This window comes from Atractosteus spatula, chromosome 21 (genome assembly GCF_055471065.1).
Source record: "Atractosteus spatula isolate fAtrSpa1 chromosome 21, fAtrSpa1.hap1, whole genome shotgun sequence".
Taxonomy (NCBI): Eukaryota; Metazoa; Chordata; class Actinopteri; order Semionotiformes; family Lepisosteidae; genus Atractosteus; species Atractosteus spatula.
This window is the reverse complement of record NC_142726.1, coordinates 13,315,018-13,339,938: the sequence shown is the minus strand read 5'-3', so window position 1 is coordinate 13,339,938 and position 24,921 is coordinate 13,315,018. Positions and strand designations below refer to the sequence as shown.

Below are 24,921 nucleotides of genomic sequence, written 5' to 3'. Positions count from 1 at the left end.
TTTAGTTATTAGTTAATCGATCAAAAGATTTCTTCCAGATGGATCCACAATTGTCAGCTTTAACAATATTATGGGGGTAGCTGCCCTGCATTTCCTGTTAATTTAATTGGTTTATTTTTCAACTTGAAAACCAGAAATAAGTCTGTGGTTGACTTGTCCTTTGAGTTTTAAGCTCTTTAATCAAGCTGGGTCATAGTCATAATCTGATTCACAGTCTTCTTTGGTAAAGACTAAAGAGATTCAGTTCTTACATGCCATCATTTTGTAACTCACTACTGGCTACTCACGGAAGCTCAGCACGTGTGAGCCTGGTCAGTACCTGGATGGGAGACCTCCTGGGAAAGCTAAGGGTGCTGCTGAAAGAGGTCTTAGTGGGACCAGTAGGGGGTGCTCACCATGTGGTCTGTGTGGATCCTAATGCTCCAGTAAAGTGACGGGGACACTATACTGTAAAAAGGCACCTTGGATGAAATGTGAAACCAAGGTCCTGACCCTCGGTGGTCATTTAAAAACCCCAGAAAGAGTAGGGGTCTTGGCCAAATTTCCCCCTGGCCTTTACTACTCTGTTCTTCCACCCTTTGAGAGCTGATGTGTGGTGATATTATTATTGTTATTATTGTTATTATTATTTCAAGTCTGAGAAGAACTCACTTTATCACATGCCTTTGAACCATTTCCATGGCTGACGTGTCTTGGTCATTTTCTTTCATCTAAAATTAATATGTGGTGGCAATTAAAACTGAAACTGTTCGCCATACAGCTGCCTCTGGCGAGGAGCAGACTTTGCTAACTGTGCAGTTAAAAAGTGGTATGCAAACTTAGAGAGCCACAGATCTGCAAGGTTCTGTAAGCCTCTTAAAATTTCACTGGCTTGACCCTGAAAGCAAAGTGTAATATGTCTAATTTAGCAGGCAATAGGTTCAGCTGAGTGACTGCAATCTCATCTACAATACAACCCTGCAACTCCAGAAGACTGAGGCTTTTCACTGCTGAGTTCTAGGCAGAGAGAAAACCTATCACAAAATAAGATTTGAAATAGAATGGAAAGAATTTAATTTGTAACCCTGTCCCCCCAGGGGGATCACACATACAGTGTCAGGGATTAAAGTTTTCAGCACTTGCAAAAAAAAAAAAGAAGACATTTTCCTACAAATGTGAAAGCGTCTTTGTTTTTCCCCTGACTGTATTTGAAGAAATCCGGTGAACCCCCTATGTGTGGAAAGAAACAGAACTTGGCCCTGAGACATTGTGAAATTTTCCTTCCATTACTTGTAACCACCTCATGACTCTGCTTTTGAAATTGAGCTGAATCATGTCGCCAGTACTGCTGATGGCTCTCTCCTCCCTTTGTTACAAACAGCACATTTACAGAAGAAACATGACTCTGCAAAGGCAATAATATATATTTATTATTTAAAAACATTTGAGACACAAAAAGACACTTAAATATTTATTGACCATTTCAATAGGAAAATACATCTATTATTATTAAGATACTTAGAGATAAATGCTTTATAAAGGATCCTGCAAAAGTTCATCTTAGGAAGACAAGAATACAAAATGTGACCTTTTAACAGAAAAACAATTTCTAAGCAACTATGGTAGCTAAAGATCAATTTACAGGGCTTGGTTCCAGTCTGTGCCAGTTTTTCAGCAAATTTGGTTGTGATTGTAAAGCATAACTCATGAAGGTAAAAAGAATTTCAGTTTAGCCTGGCAAAGCAGAAGGTGACACCATCACCACACTATTGAATCTGAAGACACCAGTGTTACTAACTTCTAGCTTAAGCAAGGCTGGGCCTGGTTAGTACTGGGATAGGACATCTCTAAGGAAGTCCAGGTTGCTGTTGTAAGTGGTGTTGGTGGACTGACAGTATGACTGAGAACACTTTGATTTTTGAAAACTTGAAGTCAGATTTGAAACCGGGCATTTGTGCTTATAATACAGCAGTTGAGCCCATCGAGCTGCCATGGAGAGGTGCTGTCCTTTGAATGAGAAATTAAACCGAGATCCTTACTACTTGGTCATTAAAGATTCTGTGACACTTTGTAAGAGTACAGGTACAGTCCCAGTGTCCTGGCTAAAATGCATGCTGGGCTTGTGCAAACTTCTTTACTTACTGTACAATTCCCTACTAATCCAGTTGAACTAACTTCTTGCTTCTGCTGTGCTGTCGAGCAATTAGCCCCTTCACGTCACCCAAGTGAATAATCTACAGCGGTGATGCTTAAAGTCAAGTGAAACTTCACATTTTTACTTAAGTGTCAGTTGCCACCTGGTGGTGACAGTCAGCTATATTTAAAAAATAATTTTTGAAACATCACTGCAAGCTCAAGAGGGCTTTTAAATAAAATCTTAGAAAATGTCCTAGCATAAAAATATATATTTTTAAATACTCTAGAATTGCACTTGAAATAAAAAAAGCTGCATTTGAAGTAATATGAGTAGAAAACTACGACAAACACACAGGAAAACAATAAAATTCAAATTCACAGGTTTCCAGAAATAGCTTGGTGAGCATGAATGGAATGCTATGCAAAATATTAGGCTGGAAATCTGTTTTTCTAGCCATTTCATTTCTTGTGCCAAGCTCCAGACTGCAAGTTATGTCTTCACCATATCCCTGAGATGCAGTCTTTTTTTTCTCCACTCTTCCCCCAGAACGATGCAGAAGAACTTGACACTGACTTGAATTGTTCTTTGAAGGCAGAGGCTGCGGTGTCCTGCGGACATCACTCCCCAGCGGACTCTGGCTCGGGGGCTGACACCATGCTTTGCTTCACAGACCCCGAGGTGCTGTCCTGTAACGAACGGGTCCTCATGGTGTGTCGTAACAAGAAGTATCGCACACAGAGGAAAAAACCTGAGGAACAAACAGGGGTGGGTCTTAACAAAGAGTCTTGCCAAAACATCATGCTGCTAAACGTTTTTAAAGATGAGCTCCTCAATGTTTTTCTTTCTAGTAGCATTACAAAATCGTTTTCAAACATACGGATGTGAAGCTAAGAAAAGAGTCCATTTAGTCCATCTTGGACATTTGGCGGATAGCAATTTACTGATTCAAGGATCTCATCCCATCCAGCCTTTTTTCAACATGGATGAATCTCAAAAGTCATTGAAAGCCAAGATTGTAGATTTTCTCAGCACCACAGCCCCTCTAGTGTTTTCACAACCCAATCTACTTTCTCTTCTTGTACATGTAGTGGAGTAATGTCCATCCACCCATTTTCTAACCACTTCATTCAATTCAGGGGCGCAGGGGAATCAGAGCTGTGAGGTAGCAATGCCTAATGTACTTGTACACTTCCTAATTAAAGGCTCATTTCCAGAAGATCACTTTATTGGCCATATACAATTTCTTGTATTAGGAATTTGTCTTTTTTGCATACCTCAACTTGGTCTCCATGAGTCACACAGACAGGGAGAGAAGCTTGGGGTCAGAGCACAGGGTCAGCCATTTATACAGCACCCCTGGAGCAGTTGGGGTTAAGGGCCTTGCTCAGGCGCAGATCCTGAGCCACAGAGCCACCCACCACCCTGATGGCAGGACCAGTTGAAGTTCGCTACTATAATGCATGTACTCTGCACCTACCTTGAAGGGAGTTTATTATACAAAATGCAATCTGGGCCAACACACGTAAGGCCCCAAAATTTAAGAAGGCCAGCCCCCAGGTGGTTCCAAACAGGCAGGTGAGCCCCCAGACGCTGATGAGCATGATCCGGTTTTCCTTCCAGGGTCCCCTTTTCCGAATAGTATTAGTAATGTACACCAGCATGGCCAGGTTAAGGATGAAGATCACCAAGAAGAAGGAGACGTTTGTGATGTAGTGCACCAGAGGCTTCATAATCCAGCACCTGCAGCAATACATTAAGACAGTATGTGTTAAACTGAAATAAAAGGAGGCACTTTTTTATAATGAGGGTTGTAGGAGAGATACCCAGCTATGCTGATGATGCAGCTACCCTGTCTTCTTTCAAGAAAGCTCTGGGTGAGTTCCTCCAATCAGGACAGGTGGCACGTCTTTACAAAGAGGTTGGTGGGGGTCTGGAACAAGCTGCCCAGCTACATTTGTGAAGCCAGTATCGTGGCTTCTTTCAAGAAAGATCTAGATAACATCCTTGTTTCCAATTCGCAACCAAGCCAGCTGGGCACAGTGACTTCTCCTTTGTAACCTGTCTTGTGTTTTTTATTTATATTGTATTTTAATATTGTGCATTTCAAAGCCACTATAAACTGACATGGGAGAATGCTAGAGATAGAGCCTGGAGACAGCAAATAGACACTTTCATTTACAAAGTTAAATCTTAGCAAACTGTTATTTCCTGGGTCACAATGACAAGGTCTTAGGCCATACTGGCTTCCTTGAACTGAAGAATCTGGGATCCTCTTTCATTAGTGCTTTCGTACAAAGCAAGGTAATGCCTACGTTTCGCACAAAACAAGCCATTTCGGTACGGTTTTCACTTGCACGCTGCTCCACTTACATCAGGGTTTCAGTGTTTTCAGCAGAACGGATGCGGTGCAGGCCATAGACATCCGGAATCGAAACGAGCACGAGAACCACCACCAATGGCAATCCTGGAAAGCACGGTACAATCAGAGTCTTGTTAACTCAAGAATTTGTTAAATTATAGCCCACAGCAGCAGAGCAGTAATATAAAGTGAAATTAATGCTTCCTTATGCAGAGGAAGGGTGAGTTAAGAGATCTATATCACATTAATTTGCTCAACACATCTTAAAGCCTTTTGCTTTGTACTTCTGAAGGTAACCTAGATAATATTTTACAAAGTTTTTTCTTATATGGCATATGGTTTGAAATACAGCACCCTTTTATAAAACACTCAAACAGAGTGTACAGTACATACCGTATCCCACCAGGCAAAGTATTGGAATGTAGTTTTTTACGTAGAAGTTCAGCACATTATACACCAGCCTAAAGGCGTTGTAGGCCTCAATGCTCATCCAGGTGAAAGAACAGAGCAGGGAGTAATGCTGGATAAAAGCCACAAAGGTGCACAAGCTCTTGTTCTCCAGCGTGGCTAATGGCCAGTTCAATAGGAAGAGCACGTTGAGAAGAAGCAGGGCCACTGTGAAATTACAGTGGACCAGTGCGGACGTGTCACTGGAACTTGTTCTGCAAACAAAAAGAGATCTCGGTGATTCTCGCAGCACTGGGTTTTTTTTATTAAGGCTCAGTTTCCATGCAGGTGACAGGGGGGCTGGGCACAAGTACAGATAACAGAGACTCGAATTTGAAATGCGTCAGTGCACTGCCGTTCATCTGTGACACTCAGAAACACTGGCCAGCGTACAGTACTAGCTGGTAACACGTGTTAACGCGACACCAACAAAGACTACCTTTAATTTTTCTTTAAGTTGATCATTTTAAGCCAGCAGCCATATCACCCTGAAACTCACAGCTGGCAGCCCACTGAAACTCAGCAGGTGTGAGCCTGGTCAGTACCTGGATGGGAGACCTCCTGGGAAAAGCTAAGGTTGCTGCTGGAAGAGGTGTAAGTGGGGCTGGCAGGGGGTGCTCACCCTGCGGTCTGTGTGGGTCCTAATGCCCCACTATAGGAACTGAAAAAAAGGGACTGTCCTTTGGATGAGATGTAAAAGGGAGGTTCTAACTCTAATTAAAAATCCCAAGGTGTTTCTCAAAAAGAGTAGGGGTGTTACCCCAACATCTTGGCCAAATTTCCAATGAACTGTACCAATCATGGCCTCCTAATAATCCCCATCTATGAACTGGCTTCATCACTCTGTTCTCCTCCCCAGTAATAGCTAGTGTGTGGTGAGCGTTCCGGAGCACTATGGCTGCCGTCGCATCATCCAGGTGGGGGGACACGCTGGTGGTGGTGGTGGAAGGGATCCCTATTACCTGTAAAGCGCTTTGAGTGGAGTGTCCAGAAAAGTGCTAAATAAGTGTAAGCAATTATTATTATTGATATGGAAAGAAAAGAGTTAAAGAGGAAGACAGTAACAGTCAGCAGGGAGATATACCTTTGTCGTGCGTAGAGGACAATGAGGATGACACAGCTGATGGAGGTGACAGCACAGCCAAAGAACGTCACCCAAGTCAAGGCCACAAGATGCTGCACCGGCCCCTCATTTATTTCCTGTCAGACATGAAAAAATGACAGTCGGAAAAGAAAATTGAATATTTTGTGCGGTTCGGGATTAGTGTTCATCCAGAAACCTCAAATTCCTCCTACTGTTACGGAAATTGTTGATTTGTTTTCAGACAAACAAACTCACATAAGGATGAAATCTGGGGACATTTTAAGATAAGATAAGATCACTTTATAGGATATATATAATTTCTTGAATTAGGAATTTGTCTTTTCGCATACCCCAGCTTGCTCTCCATGAGACACACAGACAGGGAGAGAAGCTTGGGGTCAGAGCGCAGGGTCAGCCATTTATAGGGTGTCCCTGGAGCAGTTGGGGTGAAGGGCCTTGCTTAGGGGCCCAAGACAGTAGGATTCCTCTGCCAGCTGCAAGATACGAACCAGCAACCTTCTAGCCACAGGCACAGATCCTTAGCCACAGAGCCACCGCTCCACCCCATTTTAAAGGGTCTTTCAGTGTTAGTGGGTTACACAGGTAAAGAACTGTGTACTGACCAGCAGAACTGCAAAATAGGTGAGATGATTGCAATGGCATTCAGTTTCCTCCTTGGACTTCTCTTTTGTTACACACCCAAAATCATTCCAGGTGTCTTCTTTTACTGTGTTAGGAAACAGAATTATTATTATTGTTATTATTATTGTTATTATTATTATTATTATTATTACTACTTCAAACCTGAGTATCACATGCCTTTGAACCATTTCCATGGCTGAAGTGTCATGATCATTTTCTTTCATCTAGAATTAATAATTTGGTAAATAATTATTATTATTTAACTAAGCTCCCCAAAATTTGAGGTGCTCTAAGGGATTTGGTAGGAGCAGGTAGTGAAAGCCATTGATACTATATTGTACTTCATACTGATCTGCTGGCAGCATAATGATGTTTTCTTTTCTACATGTAAAAAGGTAAAAGTATCAGCAGAAAAGAATAGGATAGAAGTTTCACCTCAAATAATCTGCATTTTAAAATTTATAATAATGTTTCTTTATTAGCCCTATACAATTTCTTGCATTAGGAATTCATCTTTTCACATATCCCAGCTTGCTCTCCATGAGACACAGACAAGGAGATAAGCTTGGGGTCAGAGTGCAGGGTCAGCCATTGTACAGCACCCCTGGAGCAGCTGGGGTTAAGGGCCTTGCTCAGGGGCCCAACAGAGTAGGATTTCTCTGCCAGCTGCGGGATTTGAACCAGCAACCTTCCAGGCACAGGCGCAGATCCTTAGCCACAGAGCTACCACTCCACCCCCAATCAGACCTTTATTAGGTCTGATCAGGCCACCAGATTGTCATGAAGCACATACAGTATAATGCACTGCATAGCTCAGCACAATTAACTTTCCACATGAATCATGAGTAAATTCAAAATAAATAGAGAACTAAAAGACAAGATGACAGTCTCCAAAATTCCCAGAAAAAGACCTAAAAGGAAATTTGGCATGGCCAAGATAGAAATAATTGCTTATAAAAATTAAAATTTTATTTTTATTATTATAATGATTGTGATAATGATGCAGTATTTAAAAAAATCAGTAATGTTACATTTGCTCTATCAAATCTCTTCAGCATCATTCCAACTTTTTATGGATTCTGGAATTCTATGTTTAATTCATATTATTAAATGATTATTAAATATGTTTTTTACCTTTCATCATGTCCCAGAATACACATTTCCGTGACATATTTGTCTAGAAAAAAAAGTTTGTTAAAATAAGATTGACACCACTAGATGGCTGTCTGGTACTTGCAGTTTCAGCACAAAGCATTAACTGAAGGCCAAGCTTTTAAATGTTTTTAATTTAATTTTTTTACAAAAATAAGTAAAATAAAACCGATTTGTTTATTTTGTTTTAAAAATGTCTTGTAAATAAAACTAAATATTGAGCAATAGAAAAGATATGTAACGATATAACTCTTACACGTAACAGTAGTGATCAATTAGTAAATCAGTTTATGCATATACAGTAAGTCAGAAATGGTCACTGGGGGTCTTTGAGAACAACAAAGCATTGGTACTTTCATTTCAAATGAACTCTTAATCAACTAAAGTTTACAAAGAACCTAAATTAAATTGCCTGAAGTGCTTGACAGAAATGAGTGAGTTTATTGTGGCAGATCCAGCCTGCTGGAGTGTGATTCTTCAGAACCAGGGTTCATTGCTCACTTTTTAATCCTCATGCATGAAAATGATGTTTGTCATTCCGTCAACCAGAAAAAATATTTCTTTCCATAATTCATACTGACTGACTTTCTTTATTCTTGTTCTCAGCTCTCAGTTTATCATGATAGTGAAGGCTTTTACTGATAGTGCAGATGGCTGCATCTTATCTGCTAAGCCCAGTTAGTAGACTTTGATCCATAAATGATGTGGGAACACGGCCATTCCTCATAAAATGAGAGTTGCACTCTGGATGGTGATCTTAAGTAAAAGTTGCTTTAATGTTTCAGGAACTATGATGTTTCCAGTCGGCACCTGAAACCAGGACCAACTTAGCCCAGATCTGTACAATCGCTGGTGAAAGCTTAATCTGATAATGTCGCTTGTGAAGGTAGGAAAAGATGATGTTGGTATACAGTATGTGACACTTCCTCCAAATAAAAAGATGTGCCAACATTTCTCACGTGTAAGAGTTGCTGTAATAATTACACAAAAACACAAAAAGTGCTAATTTCACACAAGAGCTGAGGAAGTAGCATGAGTCTTTGTCATCAGAAACACATGTGTGAATCTCTTTAGTGAAAACACTAAAAGTCTTCAAAGAGTGTTGACCTAAAAACTCACGGGCACTGGCTCATAGTGATGAAAGGTGATGATAACCGGGTCACGTAGATCAGAGATGACTTCATTTTCCACTGTGATTCCCACAACCTCGCTGTTGAGAATCTTGCTCTTGTTGGTGCCCTGCAGAAAACAGAAATTGCACCTTTTATTTCTATATAAAATAGTGAATGATACAACAATCGTGAATGATAAGTTGTGAATTTAAGACTAAAAAGCCGTGGGGGTGTTTATCTCAACATTCTGTTTCTGCTACTATTGCTGACAATAATCAACAGTACTACTCTAATTTTCATATCATCAGTTAAGCCTAATGCAAGTGGAAATAAAAATATAATTACCTGGAAAAGAGGAAAATCATTGTAGTATGTGCAGACCACCTTGGCAGACTTTCTGGATTTTGAGGCCATCAGGGATGGAGGGATATAGATGGTAGGAGGCTTAAAAGAGGGTGCCTGGCGTTTAGCCTGCATCACAGAATAGTCCAGACAGACAAACCAACAAGAAACAGCTTGTCATCATAAGAAGAACATGGTGGTGTTTTGTCAGTGTGAAACAATCACAAGCATGCTTTAACCCTTATTAAAAATGTACATGATGTGAAAATCAGGTGGCTGAGCACACATATGTGCTATATTAACATAAATATTTGCATGAAGTTATTGAGTTGTATACTGTACAGTGAGACTTGAATGATATATTAAAAGCTCCTTGCCCGCGCTTAATGGTACAGTTTTACCTGACCTAAAATTAGCTACATGTGAAAGAAGAACCCTTTCCCACTCTCCCGAAGTGTTTACCACACAGAGCACATCACAAGTTACACTGAAGCCCAAGGCCCAGCAAATACAATCATCTGCAGTGTCTCAAGTTGGAGCTCGGAAATGTTCAGTTCTTTATCTTTTAGTAAGGCCTCACTGTATCTGACAGCACAGAGTCTGTGGTCGTGTTTCTATTCATTCCAATGTCTTCTTCGTGATTCAGTGTTAGAAACTGCAGTGCTTCCTTTTTCTTATTCTGTTCCTTTGCTAGAGAAAGAGAAGAAACGTCTTTGCTTCTTTCACTCAGTGAGATGTCACTGGGTGCCCACGGTGTGATGTAGATTGGCACGAATGGACCTCCTGTGTGCTTACGGGTATGCTGATGTTATAGCCTTTATCTTCCTCTATCTTCCTGACCACAGCTGTGGCACACTGTAAGTCCACAGCTCCAGAGATGTTTGCCTTCATTAGGGTTTCTTCTATCCTGCAGAGAGGGACGCACACAATCTCAGAGGTGTGAGTTCTGTCTGAAGATGTCAGTCTGGCTTTATGCATTGCAACGTACAGTATATAACAAAGTCACTAGGGCACAGTTCTAAATGTAGTTTCAAAAAGAACTGCTCCTGCATCAGAAAACAAATGAGAAATTTCTGAAAAAATAAATCAAGTAAAAAATAACATAGAATAACATACTGTATTTTGCAAGGCACAATGTCAGACACATCTTTACCATGTTCTTTTTTCAAGATGTGGTTGATAATTTCAGACGGGAATTTTTTTGTAGAGGATAATTTAAAGATCAGTTGGAAAACACACTTGATTGATTAATGATGTAATTATCTATTAGGACATCCATTCGCGGTAATGCCTTGCAGCCTTTTGGATGTCACCATGAACAGCTGAACCATAGGTTTAGAAAAATCATCATTCCTGGACACAAACCCTTTTGAAAACTGATGGCCACCAAACTATAACATCACTTTATTAGCCCTATACAATTTCTTGCATTCATCTTTTCACATACAGTACCCCAGCTTGCTCTCCATGAGACACAGATACACAGACAGGGAGAGAGAAGCTTGGGGTCAGAGCACAGGGTCAGCCATTGTACAGCATCCCTGGAGTAGTTGGGGTTAAGGGCCTTGCTCAGGGGCCCAACAGAGTAGGATTCCTCTGCCAGCTGCAGGATTTGAACCAACAACCTTCCCACTACTGGCACAGAGCCACCGCTCCGCCCACTAGTCATACTGACAGGTACTGTATGTCCGTCTATCAACTTGGGGGCATTTTAACAGAACGTGTTGTGGAGCAAGTACTGTAGAGAACAGTCTGTACATCACCCATAGCAGAGCACAACCCAGGTCAAAAATCTAATCTGAAGAATATTTCACTAGTGAAGATATTACATACAAGGATAGTATTAACCATTGTAATGTATGGACAGATATTGTACTGTCACAATATCTATCCATGTTTGCTTGTCATGAAAACATAATGTAAAATACTGTACATAACGCAAGTAAAAAATATAATGCAACAATGGATTTTTTGCATCATGGTGACCAGAATTGTACACAAATGCGGTCATGTGGTGATTTCTTCTTAAGTTAGATAAGCTTGGAAAATTTGGGTTCTTCATCTTTTTACACTGTATGACAGTGTGAGTCTGCGGTAATGTTTCTACTAATTTCAGCATTTTGTGTATGACTCAAACTTGAAACTGGATTTGCTCCTCTGTGCTTCCTGGGGCAGATTGAGTGAAGTTAAAATGCATAAACAATTCAATATGGCGCTTCTACTGTACAGTATATCTGATTAAGAATCTTGCTGCCTGTTTCAGAACAAAACAGATCCTTTTACTAATTTATTTAACTGACCCTTTCATCCACAGCAACTTCCATTTTGCTCCCAGATATGCAGCTTGCCATTTGACTGGAGAAGCCTGGGAGCTTTTCTAAAGAGAAGATACTTCTGTACTATTTTTACTGTCCAAAACTGCTCCTACCGGAGGAGCTCTGTTCCTCTGAAACAGAAGTCTTTAAGGACTTTTTGGGCAAAAACATAAAAGGAGCACATAATTTAAGAGACATTTGGTGGATATTTGTATTACTTCTTGGTACTTGGTAGGAAGAAAAAGATCTGCAGAGGTGCAAACAGGTCTTCATAAATCCTCAAGAACAAGTTAGTTTTATGTTTGCCAAAGTAACCTTTGAATTACTACATAGGCTCTTACAAACAAGAGCGGGCAAATTACAGAGGAGCCAAATATGAGACCTTGGAATTCAAAATGTGTTGATGCTCATGAAGGTTTAGTAAAGTGCATTTCCGCAGTATTTTGATCTGTTTTGACTTGGACCCTCAACATTTGTATGCTTCTTTACCTTACCACTTCATCCCCTGCTTTTCATTACTTCACTGTGCTTTACAACATCGCACTGTGATTATGCCGTGGCATATTACCAGAAATGTAAGTGAAGATGCAAGACATACCAAGGACCAGGAAAACTGGGTTAGCAGACCAGTAAGGGAATCTTTCCCCCTGGAGCAGAATGTCCAACCAGAGACACTGTGCTATGGGAGAGGATGGGCCATCCCTTGGATCAGATGTTAAACCAAGGTCTTGACAGCTTGATCCTAATGACATAGCATTATCTCAAAGAGAAGGAATGTTAATCCTGGTGGGCTGGATAAATTCTACTTTGAGCTTGTAGTCTGGCCTGACATTCCCTATTAATTCAAGCAGTTAATTATTCTGCTTGCCTGTATTTCAGTAGTTCAGCTACAAAGGAATAGTTCATTTTGTGCAGTCACAAAGCAATTTTTAAACTGGTGCCACATTGGTGCCCAGCACTACAGCAGGTTAATAAGTTAAGCAGTTTCTCACTTCTTCACCTGATCTGCTGTGTAGTGGTGCAACACATTATGAGGAGTCCACTTCTCTGTGGTGGATAAATTGGTTCCCCTTCTACGCATAATGTACTTTGGGTTATACTTCAGGATGAAAAGCACAACAGGAATTCAAGGAATTTTTCTTCTTAGAATTATTGCACATGGCAGGTTTAACATCATGATGTTTTAAGACTATTACTAGTTTCTAACCTTGCTTTGATGATTTGACATTTAATTTGGAAACCGTAAGCTTTAACACTTTGCATACTGTTTTCAGTTTAGGAGTTGAACATCAAATTGAAATCAGTAACACAGCTATAGTCAGACTTACACATCAACTCGATTTAATGTCTTCATATCCTGCCGACTTGCCTCTTTGCAGACGTCTTCGACTGTGATACAAATAAAAAAAATGAATGCATAGCTCTGAATCAGCACAGTTTCTCATTTTAAATATTGATATTTGCATTGAGCAATACAGTATGTATTTGACATGCCATTTTGATGCATCTGCAATGATCCTCATTACAACATCCATTTGTACAGTTAGACATCCATTTGCATGGCAATGACATGTTTTTCTCAGGCTTTGCTATACAGAACACAAATTTACTGCTTTTCAATACTGTAACAGAAGAGAGCTAATGTGAGTTCTGTAATGCTGCTACAGGAGATAGTGGGTGTAAGAGAGACCTTTGGCACTGTGGCTGCATTCATATGAGTGTTTAATCCACTAATAGGGATGCTTTATTTCCATAAGAGGGTCTATGCTAGTGTAGGTGTAGTACTGCATATTGCATTAGATTGCACTGTGACATACAGTGCTGTATTGTGTTGTACACCCATGTCTTGTATTGTACTGCAAATTATTATGCACACTGCTAATATTCTCTAATTCTCATATATTTATTTTACATAATGCTTTGAAAATACTTGTGTAACATGTCATTCCAGTTAAGCTCATTATTATTGCATTGGTATTGTTAAATATGCTGCAGAGAGCATTGAGGGGCACACCAGGGAAGAAATGTGCTAGTTGTTATTATTACTCTTACTACTATCATGATGTAGTTAAACATTGCAATAAAAAATCTGCTTACCACAATCAGATTGTTCTCCTCGGAAAGAGTATTTGGCTTGACGTTTTAACTCTATTACATCTCCACGAATACTCCCATTTGAAATCCCAAAGGTGCTAGATGAGCGTATATTGCTAGCTAGAGACAGTCCTGTGCAGCAGTCCTTTTGAAAACCTCTGGGCCCACACAGAGTGAAGTTAATATTGCTGAATTCAACCTGCAGAAGGTCAAGGAACCCATCCCAGTACACACAGAAATGCATGTCAGCAGCTTGTACTCCAGGCAGTGAAATGCTTCTTGAATTTTCGCAATGGCCCATGATCTCTCCACTGATTTCCAGGGTGCTACTGCCTGCAGTGATGTTAAGTTCGCTGCAGCCACGCCTCAAGTTAGACTGAAGATGCAGGGGTCCATTTCTGTGCTGCCACATGCCACAAAACCTGAAGTCCCTCTCCCCCAGAACTATTGGATGCCATAAAGGTAAAAGCAAACACACACGTTAGAAATCAAGTCAAGCTGTGAAACATCCATGAATAGACCAGCGTGTTTGAAAGAAAAACATTGCATTATAATGTACAGTAGCTACATGGCTACAGGTATAGCCTAGAGTATATCAAGGCCATTATCCATAATTTCCTACTGTGACACCTGCAAACTGAGCATCCCAGCAAAACACAAATCTGTCCTTTGAAGATAAAGCAATCTTCCCAGTTACTCACAATCGACTCGCTGGAGTGCCTTGTTTTTAACAGGGAGAGATCCCATTTATTTACTGTTTCTCGGCCATAGACAGCAAACAAACAAGAGGAAAAGAAATCTGTAGTTATTATGTTCTATCCTCAGATGTTATTTGCTGGGTTGAGTATTTGATTGAGTATTCTGGCATATATAAATGGTAAACCATTTGATGTTTCTGGACATGGTACTTTGCAGACAGACTCTTCAGTCAATCTGCCCTGGGAAACGCAAAAGAGGAAATCCAGTTTCTAACTGTTGTAGTGTCCTGTGAAAGAGGAGTTTTCTCTCTGATACAGCACATATACAGTACACTACCCAATGGGATACGGTCTTAAAACTCTACGGCCTGTTATGATTCACCCTGACGTGTTCCAGTTCAACTACTTCAAAAAGGTCGAGAGATTGTCCCATACTGTAATTCCTTCATTGCAAATCCACCCACACTCCCTGTTTCTATCTCTGTACATAATCTACTGATCGCAGTCTTGGAGGTATTTGTCACACATGGGATTTAAGGTAGTAGCAGGTGTTCTTGAACCTTACCCTGTATGAAGCACGCAGAGAGAAGAAGAAGCCTCAGTATCCTCACCCAGTGTACATCATCCATTGTGTCCTCTGCTTTTTTTTGACAGCTGTGGGAGAGAAGAGGCGCAGGCAGTTTTAAAAAGGAGGATACCTGAAAAGTACCTTTTTGACACGCCATTTTTCATTCTCCTCTTTTTCCTAGTTGCCTGTGAGTTCTATTCCATGTGCCACATTGCTCACAGAGAAGATACCCCAGAATCCCAATACATTACAGATCAGACTTCCACCCACCAAAAACATCACTGTGGGTGAATGAAAATGCCTTCTCAGATCTAACATTCCTGAAATGTTAAATGCTTGTTTATACTGTTTAAAACAGAGACATGAAGCTGGTCTTTGTTCATTGGTTTGGTTCAGAAACCCAGGAAACCACACGATGCACTGATGCATGACAATGGTACCTGTATCTGAAGCAGGAGTTTGCTTCTGTTGTCCCAGATCCAGATACTCACTACTGTAATACTGAAGTCTGGCACACAATCAGATATAATAAATGATTTCCAATGTACAAAAGAAAGTATTTGGCTGAATCAGCCAGGGCACCCAATCCTGGGCTTGGTGCCTCACACAGCTGCTGCTTTTCTTTGCATCTGAGCAATGAATGCTTCAAATGAAATTCAGAACTGAACAAGAGGTTTCTTGGTTGAAACCTTTGCAAGTTTTTTATTTTACTATGGAGGGTTGGAGACCTTTCATACGCTACTTATGAAACACAGTAGTTAAAAGGAACTTCCTACATGTTTAGGAACTGAAAACAAAGAGTTCATATTACACCTTATATCTGGTCTATTAAGGGTTCAATTATTAAAATGAGTGCTCCAGGCAGAACAAAAACTAGCAGGTGTGTGGGTTTTCAGCTCCAGGCCTTGAAGACCCAGTCACGCTTGGATGTAACATGGAAAAAAAGGTGCTGATGTCCTTTATATAAGATCCTGAGCATTTTGCAGAGAGTATTCGTAATGATATGGCATGGGGATTCAGGTATGTGATCCCTGTGTTCAAAATCTTTGAAGGCATAGACACAGCCAACCAAAAAGTGTTCAACAATAGTACTGTAAGTAGTTAAAATCGAGCTTAATTATCAAAGGCTTTCAACAGCTCGTTCTGAAATCGCTAATATCATTATCTTCTTACTGCTGAAAAGGAAGGACCTGTCTAGAAACCACATCTCAATGGCTGCAGCCCTGTGCTCTTGAATCATCAAACCTCAGAGCGCCTGTGGTACAGTAACGTAATTGAATTGTTTTTTTTTTCTTAGAAGTATTCTGAATAAATTAAGTGACAAATGAATTTCAATTGTATTAGCAATCGGTACAGAAAAGTAGATTCTAATTAATTTTGTCTGGGCTAAAATGTGCTATATCCTGATATCACAGTTTTTATCTGAAGTCTAAGCAGTGGAGCCAATTCAGAATTTTTGGGGAGGGAAGCAGAAAGTGAATGTTTATTGGTTCATTTGTTCATTTGCATTCATTGAGAGTTATCAGTACAAATCTCTACCTCTTCTTAGATTTACGACCAAGATGAAAAAGCACCTCTTCTTCACAACCTATTGGTCAGCGAATCATGTATACACAGTTCTGATCAAAACTTGAGGCAGGGATGAGAACAGAAGACCTCACTTGAACGCCACACACAGTCAAATACACTATCTGTCAAAGTAAACAAAAATAACTTTTCCTATCTGTGTCTGTGCCCACAACCAAAAATATAGTAGGTGCAAACTCATGACACTTCAAGTTCTTCGGTATCCGCCCTCATTCTCTGGTTGCACCTCTTGTGTCTCTTTGTTAAAGGCACACCCACTAATCTGGTCTGGTCTAACTGAGGTGCTAATTATTTTTGGTGGTTAGCACATACATTACTTTGAATAAACATTAAATGAAATAGAACCCGGGGATATTTCATTATTCTGTTTGCCTGTATTTCAGTTTTTTAGCTACAAAAGAATAGTTCAATTTGTACAGTCACACAGCAATTATTAAACCACCCCCCCCTTGCCATCACCAGCAGGTTAATAATCAAAGTGCCTCCTGGTGTTTATTTAACCCAAACAGTGCTGTCAATAACCTTTGTTCTCAGTAAATTATTCACACACTTTAATTTACCACACACGGAGTTTAACATGTAGTTCCCACTGGGTCTGCTTTAAATTGCTTACAGAAAAATAGAAAAGCTTCTTTAATAAACAAATAACAGTCAGTAACAGATCTTTGCATTTGCCCTGTGTTCTCAAGCAGTTTTTATTTTATCAGAAAAAAGCACTGGAATCCAAACCTTTGAATATTATTGTGAATAATTTAAACAGCACTGAAGACTGACCCTCCATTTAAACTCTGCAGTAGACTGAAACATGCTGAAGTGGTCTGTTTTACTGCTAGAATGTCTGACTTTATGTCAATATAAGGCTTTTAGATGTCAAAAGAATTTTGAATAAACATTTTTAAAGTTTGGTTTGGGTTATGGGTGACACTGTATTCTTTCCCTGTCAGTATGCTCCACATCTGTCTTGTACAACTCTTAGGCTAAACAAGGCACGTTTCTCGTTTTCATTCATCCTAAGTTCTGAACAACCAATTTGAGTCATTGTACACAGGTTCTAGTGATGAGCAACTTTAGGGTGCAGGCTGCAAAGGAACGAGTAGAGGTTAAGTCCACATAAAAAATAGCCAAGAAAAAACACAACATTTCAGTTGTGTAGTCTTCTTCTTGCTCAAACCTGAAGAAAGCTCTGCTTCCCAAATGATAATAATAATAATAATTGCTTACACTTATATAGCGCTTTTCTGGACCCTCCACTCAAAGCGCTTTACAGGTAATGGGGTCTCCCCTCCACCACCACCAGTGTGCAGCCCCACCTGGATGATGCGACGGGAGCCATAGTGCGCCAGAACGCTCCCCACACACCAGCTCTCAGTGGGGAGGAGAGCAGAGAGTAATGAAGCCAATTCATAGAGGGGGATTATTAGGAGGCCATGATTGGTAAGGGCCAATGGGAAATTTGGCCAGGATGTCGGGGTTACACCCCTACTCTTTTTGAGAAACGCCCTGGGATTTTTAATGACCACAGGGAGTCAGGACCTCGGTTTTACGTCTCATCTGAAGGACGGCGCCTGTTTTACAGTATAGTGTCCCCTATACTGTAAAATACATTTTACAGTATAGGTAATACTATACAGTATTACTGTATAGTACAGTAAAAATGATGCATTTTCCATATTGAAAATCCCTTCAAAACAGACCTTCTAAATATGAAAGGACACCCATGTGCAGAATATTAATTCATTGTGAGGCAGCTGAGATGACAAATAAGGTATTTTTTGTTTCTTGGGGTGTCATTGGTCCTTTAGCAGATTAGACCATTTTAAAGAAGGGATGTTGAGGGATGTTTGCATTATTGCAAAAACTACAACACACACACACAATCTAATAGTGTAGATGTGAGGGAATTAAGAACTAGTGTTCCTGTTGTGTGCCACAAGAGCTCATTGGCAGGATTAAGGAATGAGCACCAAGTGCACCATGTTACAACTGAGTGGATCAGTAAAAAACAGCTGCAAAAGGATGCCAAGATCCTGCTAGAAATAGCAGCTTGAGAAGAACAGAGGTCAGCAGGCCTGCACTGGGCAGTGCTCCAGAAGAACCTGCAATTACATCGCCGTGCTATAATACCAACAGGACATTCTGCAGACTGCCTGAACAAAGTCAGGCTTACATCTGATCACAGTAGCAGTAAAACCCAAAAAGTGATCTGAAGACCTAAAAAGAAACAGACTGTGAACACAAACAAAGCTTCCTGATGAGTTATGGTTTAGGAAAACCTTAGGGATTCAAAACCCTAAAAAAGAGTATTAAACAAACTGAAACCATCTGAAAAAAAAAACAGTGAGGTGTGAGGGAAGTCCTCATTTTTATAAGTGAAATAAAAATACCTTGGTAGGTTTATGTACTTCTAGAGTTTATGTAGCACCTAAAATAAGCCTTAACTGAAAATATTTATATTGTATTAGTATATTACAGTATATTACATCATCAGTCCAATTTCAGAAAAGAATTCAGCTGTGAATTGTAATATTATTCTTAAAATACATATAGAAATATGTCCAAACTACCTTAGAGAGCAATGCATGGTCACTAAGCAGATACTTCTGCATGTATAATTGCAAAATATACTATGATATAACAATGGTAATAATTATTACCATTAGAGTAGCTGCTGCAATGCAGTAACTGCAGTAGAAATCCACTCAAGAACATAAGCTTTTTCCTTTATGTTTGAAAGACCTTGTCATTCATCAATCATTCCCGTCTACTTACAGTACATATTTATCTTTATCTGCAAGCAGTCGGGTTTGAAATTGGTTTTCAATGGTACTGAGATATTGAAATGGATGATTAGCTGCCTCACTGCCATAGTTATGGTGCTACTAGGATCATGGACAGACTTGATGGAGCTTTGTTTTGTTTGTAATTCCAATGGTTTTATTGCCCAGGGCTCAGGGTGTAGCAGGTGTCACCAGATGTTAAAGTATGGGTCCAGTTTTAACTCCTCATTGGACACATAGCGATTTTAACAGTGTGTGTTTCAGAAGAGATAGTTGTTATTATTTTTTTCAGATTGTGATTCAATTGCATTTATACCACTGGTGTTGAATGTCTGTCGCTTTCACGGGACTTTCTAAATACAGGATTGTCACGTCTTGAAAGTCGTTCTTAGATCTTGGACTGGGTGTATGGTCATCAAAACTTAAATAAAAAATAATTTACTAGCGAGTCTTGGGCTCTGGAAAATATACTGATTGCAGCATTTAAATATGCTAGTTCTAAAATGATTTTTTCGGGGAAAAGGGCAAAAATAACAAAAAGGTGAGAGTTCTTAAAATTAATTAACCAGCAAAAATTATCACCATGATCCTCGGTACCTCACCCCACACTAGAAACAACAAGCGAAACTGTAGAAACACTGAGAAATTCACCACACCAGCGATCTTACAGAGGTCTTTTACTGCATTTATAACAGATGGACTATTACAATGGTTTATCATATCAGAGGGTTCTATCTACACAGGGATTGTAGATGACTATACTGAGTGTTAGGCTCTGAGTAGGTTACATTTGTTTTATTATGCTGAAGCTAGTCTGTGAAGTCAAGATAATGAAAAATCTTTGCACCAGGGATCGCGAGGTCCGTCTATCGTCCTCAGTCTTTTTGTTGTCGTCGAGTGGTTAAAAAATGCCTGAACACTATTCAGACCTATCACCCGTCCATGACCGCTGACTCACTATTCCTGAAAGAGTATGACTTGTATGCAAATATATTAAACGAAGCATTTGCAAACCAACAGGCAAAGCGTTCGCATTGCTATGTAATACTAAATTAAACCTCAATTTTCTAGGAATAGACAACTGTCTTTTTACATATTTATGCACAGGACTTGAAACATAAAAATAACGGTTCCTTTAGCGCAACAATCCTTCTGTTTTTAGATGAGATTTCCTCTAGCAGTGAAAATCTCACTTGTGCTGGTGGTTTGCACGGTCAGGTTGACGTAATTAACTTATGGAGTTTGAAATAAAAGGTCAGAAGGAGGTTAAATGCTGTGTTCGCCCACGTCCACCTACAGGCGTGTAAATATCGCGCTTCTTGTTGACTCACTCGCGCGTTTCGCCTTCGTACCCCAGGGGTGTCCAGTCCTACTCGTGCAGGCTGCAGTATCTGCAGGTTTATGATCTCGATGAGCTCCGCACGACCACTCAGTGTTGACTTATTTGGACCCGTTTAACAGCTTCTCTAAGCTCTTCAGGTGCTGCTGCGGTAGAGACACCTGGAAAAAAACCGCAGACACCCCGGCTCTCCATCACCAAGACTGGGGAGCTCTGTTACACCCGCGTCACATCTTCGCTCTCGCAGCAGACGTCTGGCTCTTGCTTCGTTAAAGCGTGGAGTGGGGTTGGGGGGTTCAGACAGCCTTGTCCTTTATGGACGAGGGGGTGCCCCAGTAAAACTCCCTTCCTATCGCGCCTGTTCTCTGCCTTGATTGGGATTTGACTAAACAGACTATACAGATTTGACTATACTGTAGGTAAGTCCAGCAGTGAGGAAGATACAAGGACTTTATCCGTCCGTTTTACCTAGCTGCCAAAGTAGGGAAAGAGAGAAAATTAAGGGAAAGAGAGAATGGAAGTATTCTTTGCATTATCAAGTGCAACAGTGAAATGAATCAGAGGTGATCGCTGGGTTTGACAAGTGTGAGGTTATTCATTTTCTAGCAATTGTTAAAAAAAACCTAAATAATTCATTTAGAAGTATTGTTTAAAGATATAATTTCTCTGTGCTTATCAAGTAATTTATTCAAAATTGCAACTGCAATATGGCAGGATTTCATAACATAACCTAAAAATTACCTTTCGATAACAATTTGAATAGAGCAGTGTGTTTCCCTCTATTTCATTCAATTGGCCACACCTAAGTACTTCCCCTTTAACTCCAACAATTACTGTTTTGCTTCAGTTTTTGTCTTAGTATCTTAGTGGATGTGAACCATTTAATTTCACATCTGACAATCCTTATCAAGTTTTTCCAATCTTTGGTGTTAAAGCTATTTGTATTGATCTGTGTTTTAAGAATTTAAGAATTTAAGAATCCCCCTTCTACTGGCGAGCTCCGAAGCATTGGCTGAAGCAAGCTTGGGCTGAATTTTTTTAAAATGATGTACTGGGACTGGAGAACCAATGAGTCCAGATTGTTCCACAGGCAAGCACGTGAGACACTTGATAACAGCACAAACACCTCCAGATTTTCTCTCACTCGAGAATCCACATCTTCTACAGAAGAGTTGTTTCTCCTTCTCTTTTCTTTAATTCCAGACTGAGTGAGTTCATTCCTGTCTATAAAGAGTTTTAAGGTCCCTTGGGCTGAAATCTTTGTTCACCCATACATATAGGCTAGACAACAGTTTTCAATAGGATACTACTGTAGCTTGTACCAGAGAATCAAGAGATACATTTGTTAAGGCTGTGGAAATGATTAAATGACTGTACTGTATAATGCAGTACATACCGGATGACTAAAACTGAGAGAAAATTGCCTACACAATGTCTTTCACACCATCTCCAGCTGAGAAACTCCCCACAGCCCTTAAAAAACCACTCTGGGTTAATGACCTGATTCTTGACTGCCTCCTCTCTTAACCCTTCTTGTTAAGGAGTTAGTGCCAAAGTAGTTATCCTGACGTTGTGAGCAATGAATTGACTTGAGAACTGATACTGTTCATGACGGGGAGAAAAAACAACACAACCACAAAGGTGCCACTTTACATAATATTGGTGAGAACAATTGTACATGAGAGAAACCCTTTCTGGTGCCCCAATATCAGCTGCCCAAAAGGTGTGTTTTTACAGAATACATGGGTTTGTTTCACAGATCTCATTGGATCTCACCGGAAAAGCCAACCCCCAAAACAGATTGGGTTTCTACATTTGCAATTTTCTTTGGTAATGTGACAGTCTGGGTGTGTACTGTTTTGTAGGGGAAATGAAAATAAAGCTATTAACTTCGCAATAACAGACTGCCACCATACAGCATATCAGCAATGGTCACCTAATTATTTGTACTATTGTACAGTATATCTTTTAACTTACCGCATGAGGTTTATTGGTTTAATGGACATGGCGGCCCACACTTTCTATACCAACACCATATGAACCTCAGTGCACCTTTGAGGGTACTACTGTATAAAGTCTTTCATCCTGCTCAACCCCCTGTTGGGGTAATTAAAAGGCAGGCTGTGCTACTGGCAGCGCGCATTTGCAATTCTCAGTAGCGGAAAGGGCACAGGTGTTATGGCTAACCAAACCGTGTGTGGCAGGAAAACCAAGTCAGCAGACGGCACAATTTGGTATCTGCAGGTTTGATTGCTATGCAACAGAAATTTGACAGCCAGGCTGCCTGACTGTGAATTCAGAAATGCATCATGTGCCGAATAAATTTAAGTCTCACGCTGGTTCATTGGAGATTTAGAGGCGCTTTAGAAGAGTTGCTAGGAAACACATGACAGTGTCTTGTGGGAAAGTGTTCGGTATATTTTTCAACCAGAAGCTGTGTCAAAACATGTGGATAGATTGAGGGTATTTTCTTTTAAGACAGGTTTGATTGAATCATGAGTGTTGCACAATTGCACAAAGTGCCAAACATTCAAGTCATTGTGATGCAATGTTTTTTTTTAATTAGATGCATAACATTTATGCATTTAATGAACTAGAAAAATAACAATAGGCTTTGAGAGGAGCTGAGACATGGGTTCTCTTTCTTAAAACAGGCCCAAACAGCTAAACCCTATAAACTCTCTTGAACTTCCTCATCTCATACATGTCCAGAATTGTGACAGACAACCACATATCATTGAATATTCTCTCACATTATAATAATACAAACCCCCTTATGGAAAATATATGCAAATGATTACCTTTACCAGTCCAGCTTGTACAAGGCTTTGTATCAAAATCACATAATAATTTCATTATGTCACATCTAATGCAGTAGAGAATTGCATTGGAACCTGAGATATTTAGGTCCTTGTTGTGTGGAAAAACATAGTGTCTACTGTTAGTCTCCTTACCTACATGATCCAATTATACTTATAATCTGTTTGATCTTCTCACAGCTTTCCTGCTTTCAGAAACAGGTAAAACAGGTTGAGATGTGAAAGTACTTGCCATAACATATCCATTTAAATCATAAGAACACAAGAGCACTCATAGCTGGACTCAATGCTATGCAGAATGAGTTGCCTACTTCCTTTTCTATGGCTGGTATTTCCCATTTACTCTGCTTTCTGCAAAGCAGGGTAATGACTTTTTTTTTCTCACAACTGAACCTCCAAAGAACACACAAAGAACACAAGATTAACACACTTCTCCCACCTGGAGCCCAAATGGTGACAAAATCAAAGCACCACTGACTTAAACAGACTTCTTTGTTTGTTGCAGGGAAATGAAATTTCAAGAACAAAATACACACAGATGGTCAGAGACAAAAAACTCTACTCTTTTTACGTCTATAATGCATCCGGAAACTTAATTTACAAGGTAAAAGGTTTTCTGTCAAAGAACAGGTGCCTCCAGTCTCTGTGCTGAGTATATATATCACTCTTACCTCATCTAAAAAAGTGTTACTACAAAATCCTCATAAGAGAGGCAGGAAAACTTGCTGCTTGGGATTAACATTTGGTGTCATTCCCCTTTTACATCTCTTTGTCAGTTCTATAATAGTTACGGTATATATGTTATATACAATATTTTTGATTATGCTCAGAATTCCATTAAAACTAAAGACCTGGAAAATGACAGGATAAATCCTATTACATTACCAGATTGTAGTTACAGCAGCTTTCCTCTCACCCTTCTCACTCTTTTTCAAATAAAAAGCAACAAACGCAGTGAGCACAGAATCTATGAGCGTGTCCTACCTTTCGTTGCAAGCTTGTTATCAGTCGGCTTTTCAGCAGATGATTAGTCTCGTAGCGCGTTCAGGAAGTGGCCAAGAGCCTGTGAAGAATATGATAGATGCTGGCAGCTGTTGTGCTCCAAGGCTGATATTCTGGTAATCAGCTACTGCCTTTCTTGAACACAGTCACAGAGCGGGAGAGAATGAAACTTGGAAAAAAAACAGTTTCTCAAAAGCCCTAGCATGACGAATAACTTTGCGTGTACAGTAGATGAATTGACACTACATAGGACAGCGCATCTGTCAGCTCATGTCAAGACTGCAGAAACCCTCCTGTTGTCAAAGTGGTACGATCACAAGACAGGACTTTCCATTCCTCTTGAGTCACTGTGCCAGGACCGGAGGGCACTCGTCTGTGGCTGTGTGAGCCTCTGATTGGAAGTAGGAGTGTGCGTGTTTGCATATGTGTGTGTGTGTGAGTGTGCTTTCAATTTCAATGAATGACAAA

General features: G+C 40.0%; 1 protein-coding gene across 1 annotated transcript; it reads right to left on the bottom strand.

The window, feature by feature from the left end:
• Positions 1-1,392: 1,392 nt before the first annotated feature.
• On the bottom strand, positions 1,393-24,813 carry LOC148817222 (adhesion G protein-coupled receptor G1-like). The gene is made up of 14 exons (XM_088938911.1): positions 24,436-24,813; positions 14,927-15,015; positions 13,667-14,107; positions 12,898-12,958; positions 10,050-10,161; positions 9,258-9,383; positions 8,920-9,039; positions 7,783-7,825; positions 6,630-6,733; positions 6,007-6,122; positions 4,869-5,137; positions 4,487-4,580; positions 3,594-3,856; positions 1,393-2,864 (listed from the first exon to the last, which is right to left on the bottom strand). The coding sequence occupies exons 2-14, from the start codon at positions 14,988-14,990 to the stop codon at positions 2,734-2,736; spliced, it is 1,944 nt and encodes a 647-aa protein (XP_088795037.1). The 5' UTR covers positions 14,991-15,015; positions 24,436-24,813; the 3' UTR covers positions 1,393-2,733.
• Between the last annotated feature and the right edge of the window lie 108 nt (positions 24,814-24,921).

Bases quoted from the DNA above. Each gene is read 5' to 3' on its own strand.
- LOC148817222 (XM_088938911.1), bottom strand. From the start codon at position 14,990: ATGGATGATGTACACTGGGTGAGGATACTGAGGCTTCTTCTTCTCTCT. The intron at 6,123-6,629 runs GTCAGTACACAG...CATGTCTGACAG, and splicing joins CCTATTTTGCAGTTCTGCTG to GAAATAAATGAGGGGCCGGT. The intron at 3,857-4,486 runs GTAAGTGGAGCA...GTATTGCTGCAG, and splicing joins GAAAACACTGAAACCCTGAT to GTGCTGGATTATGAAGCCTC.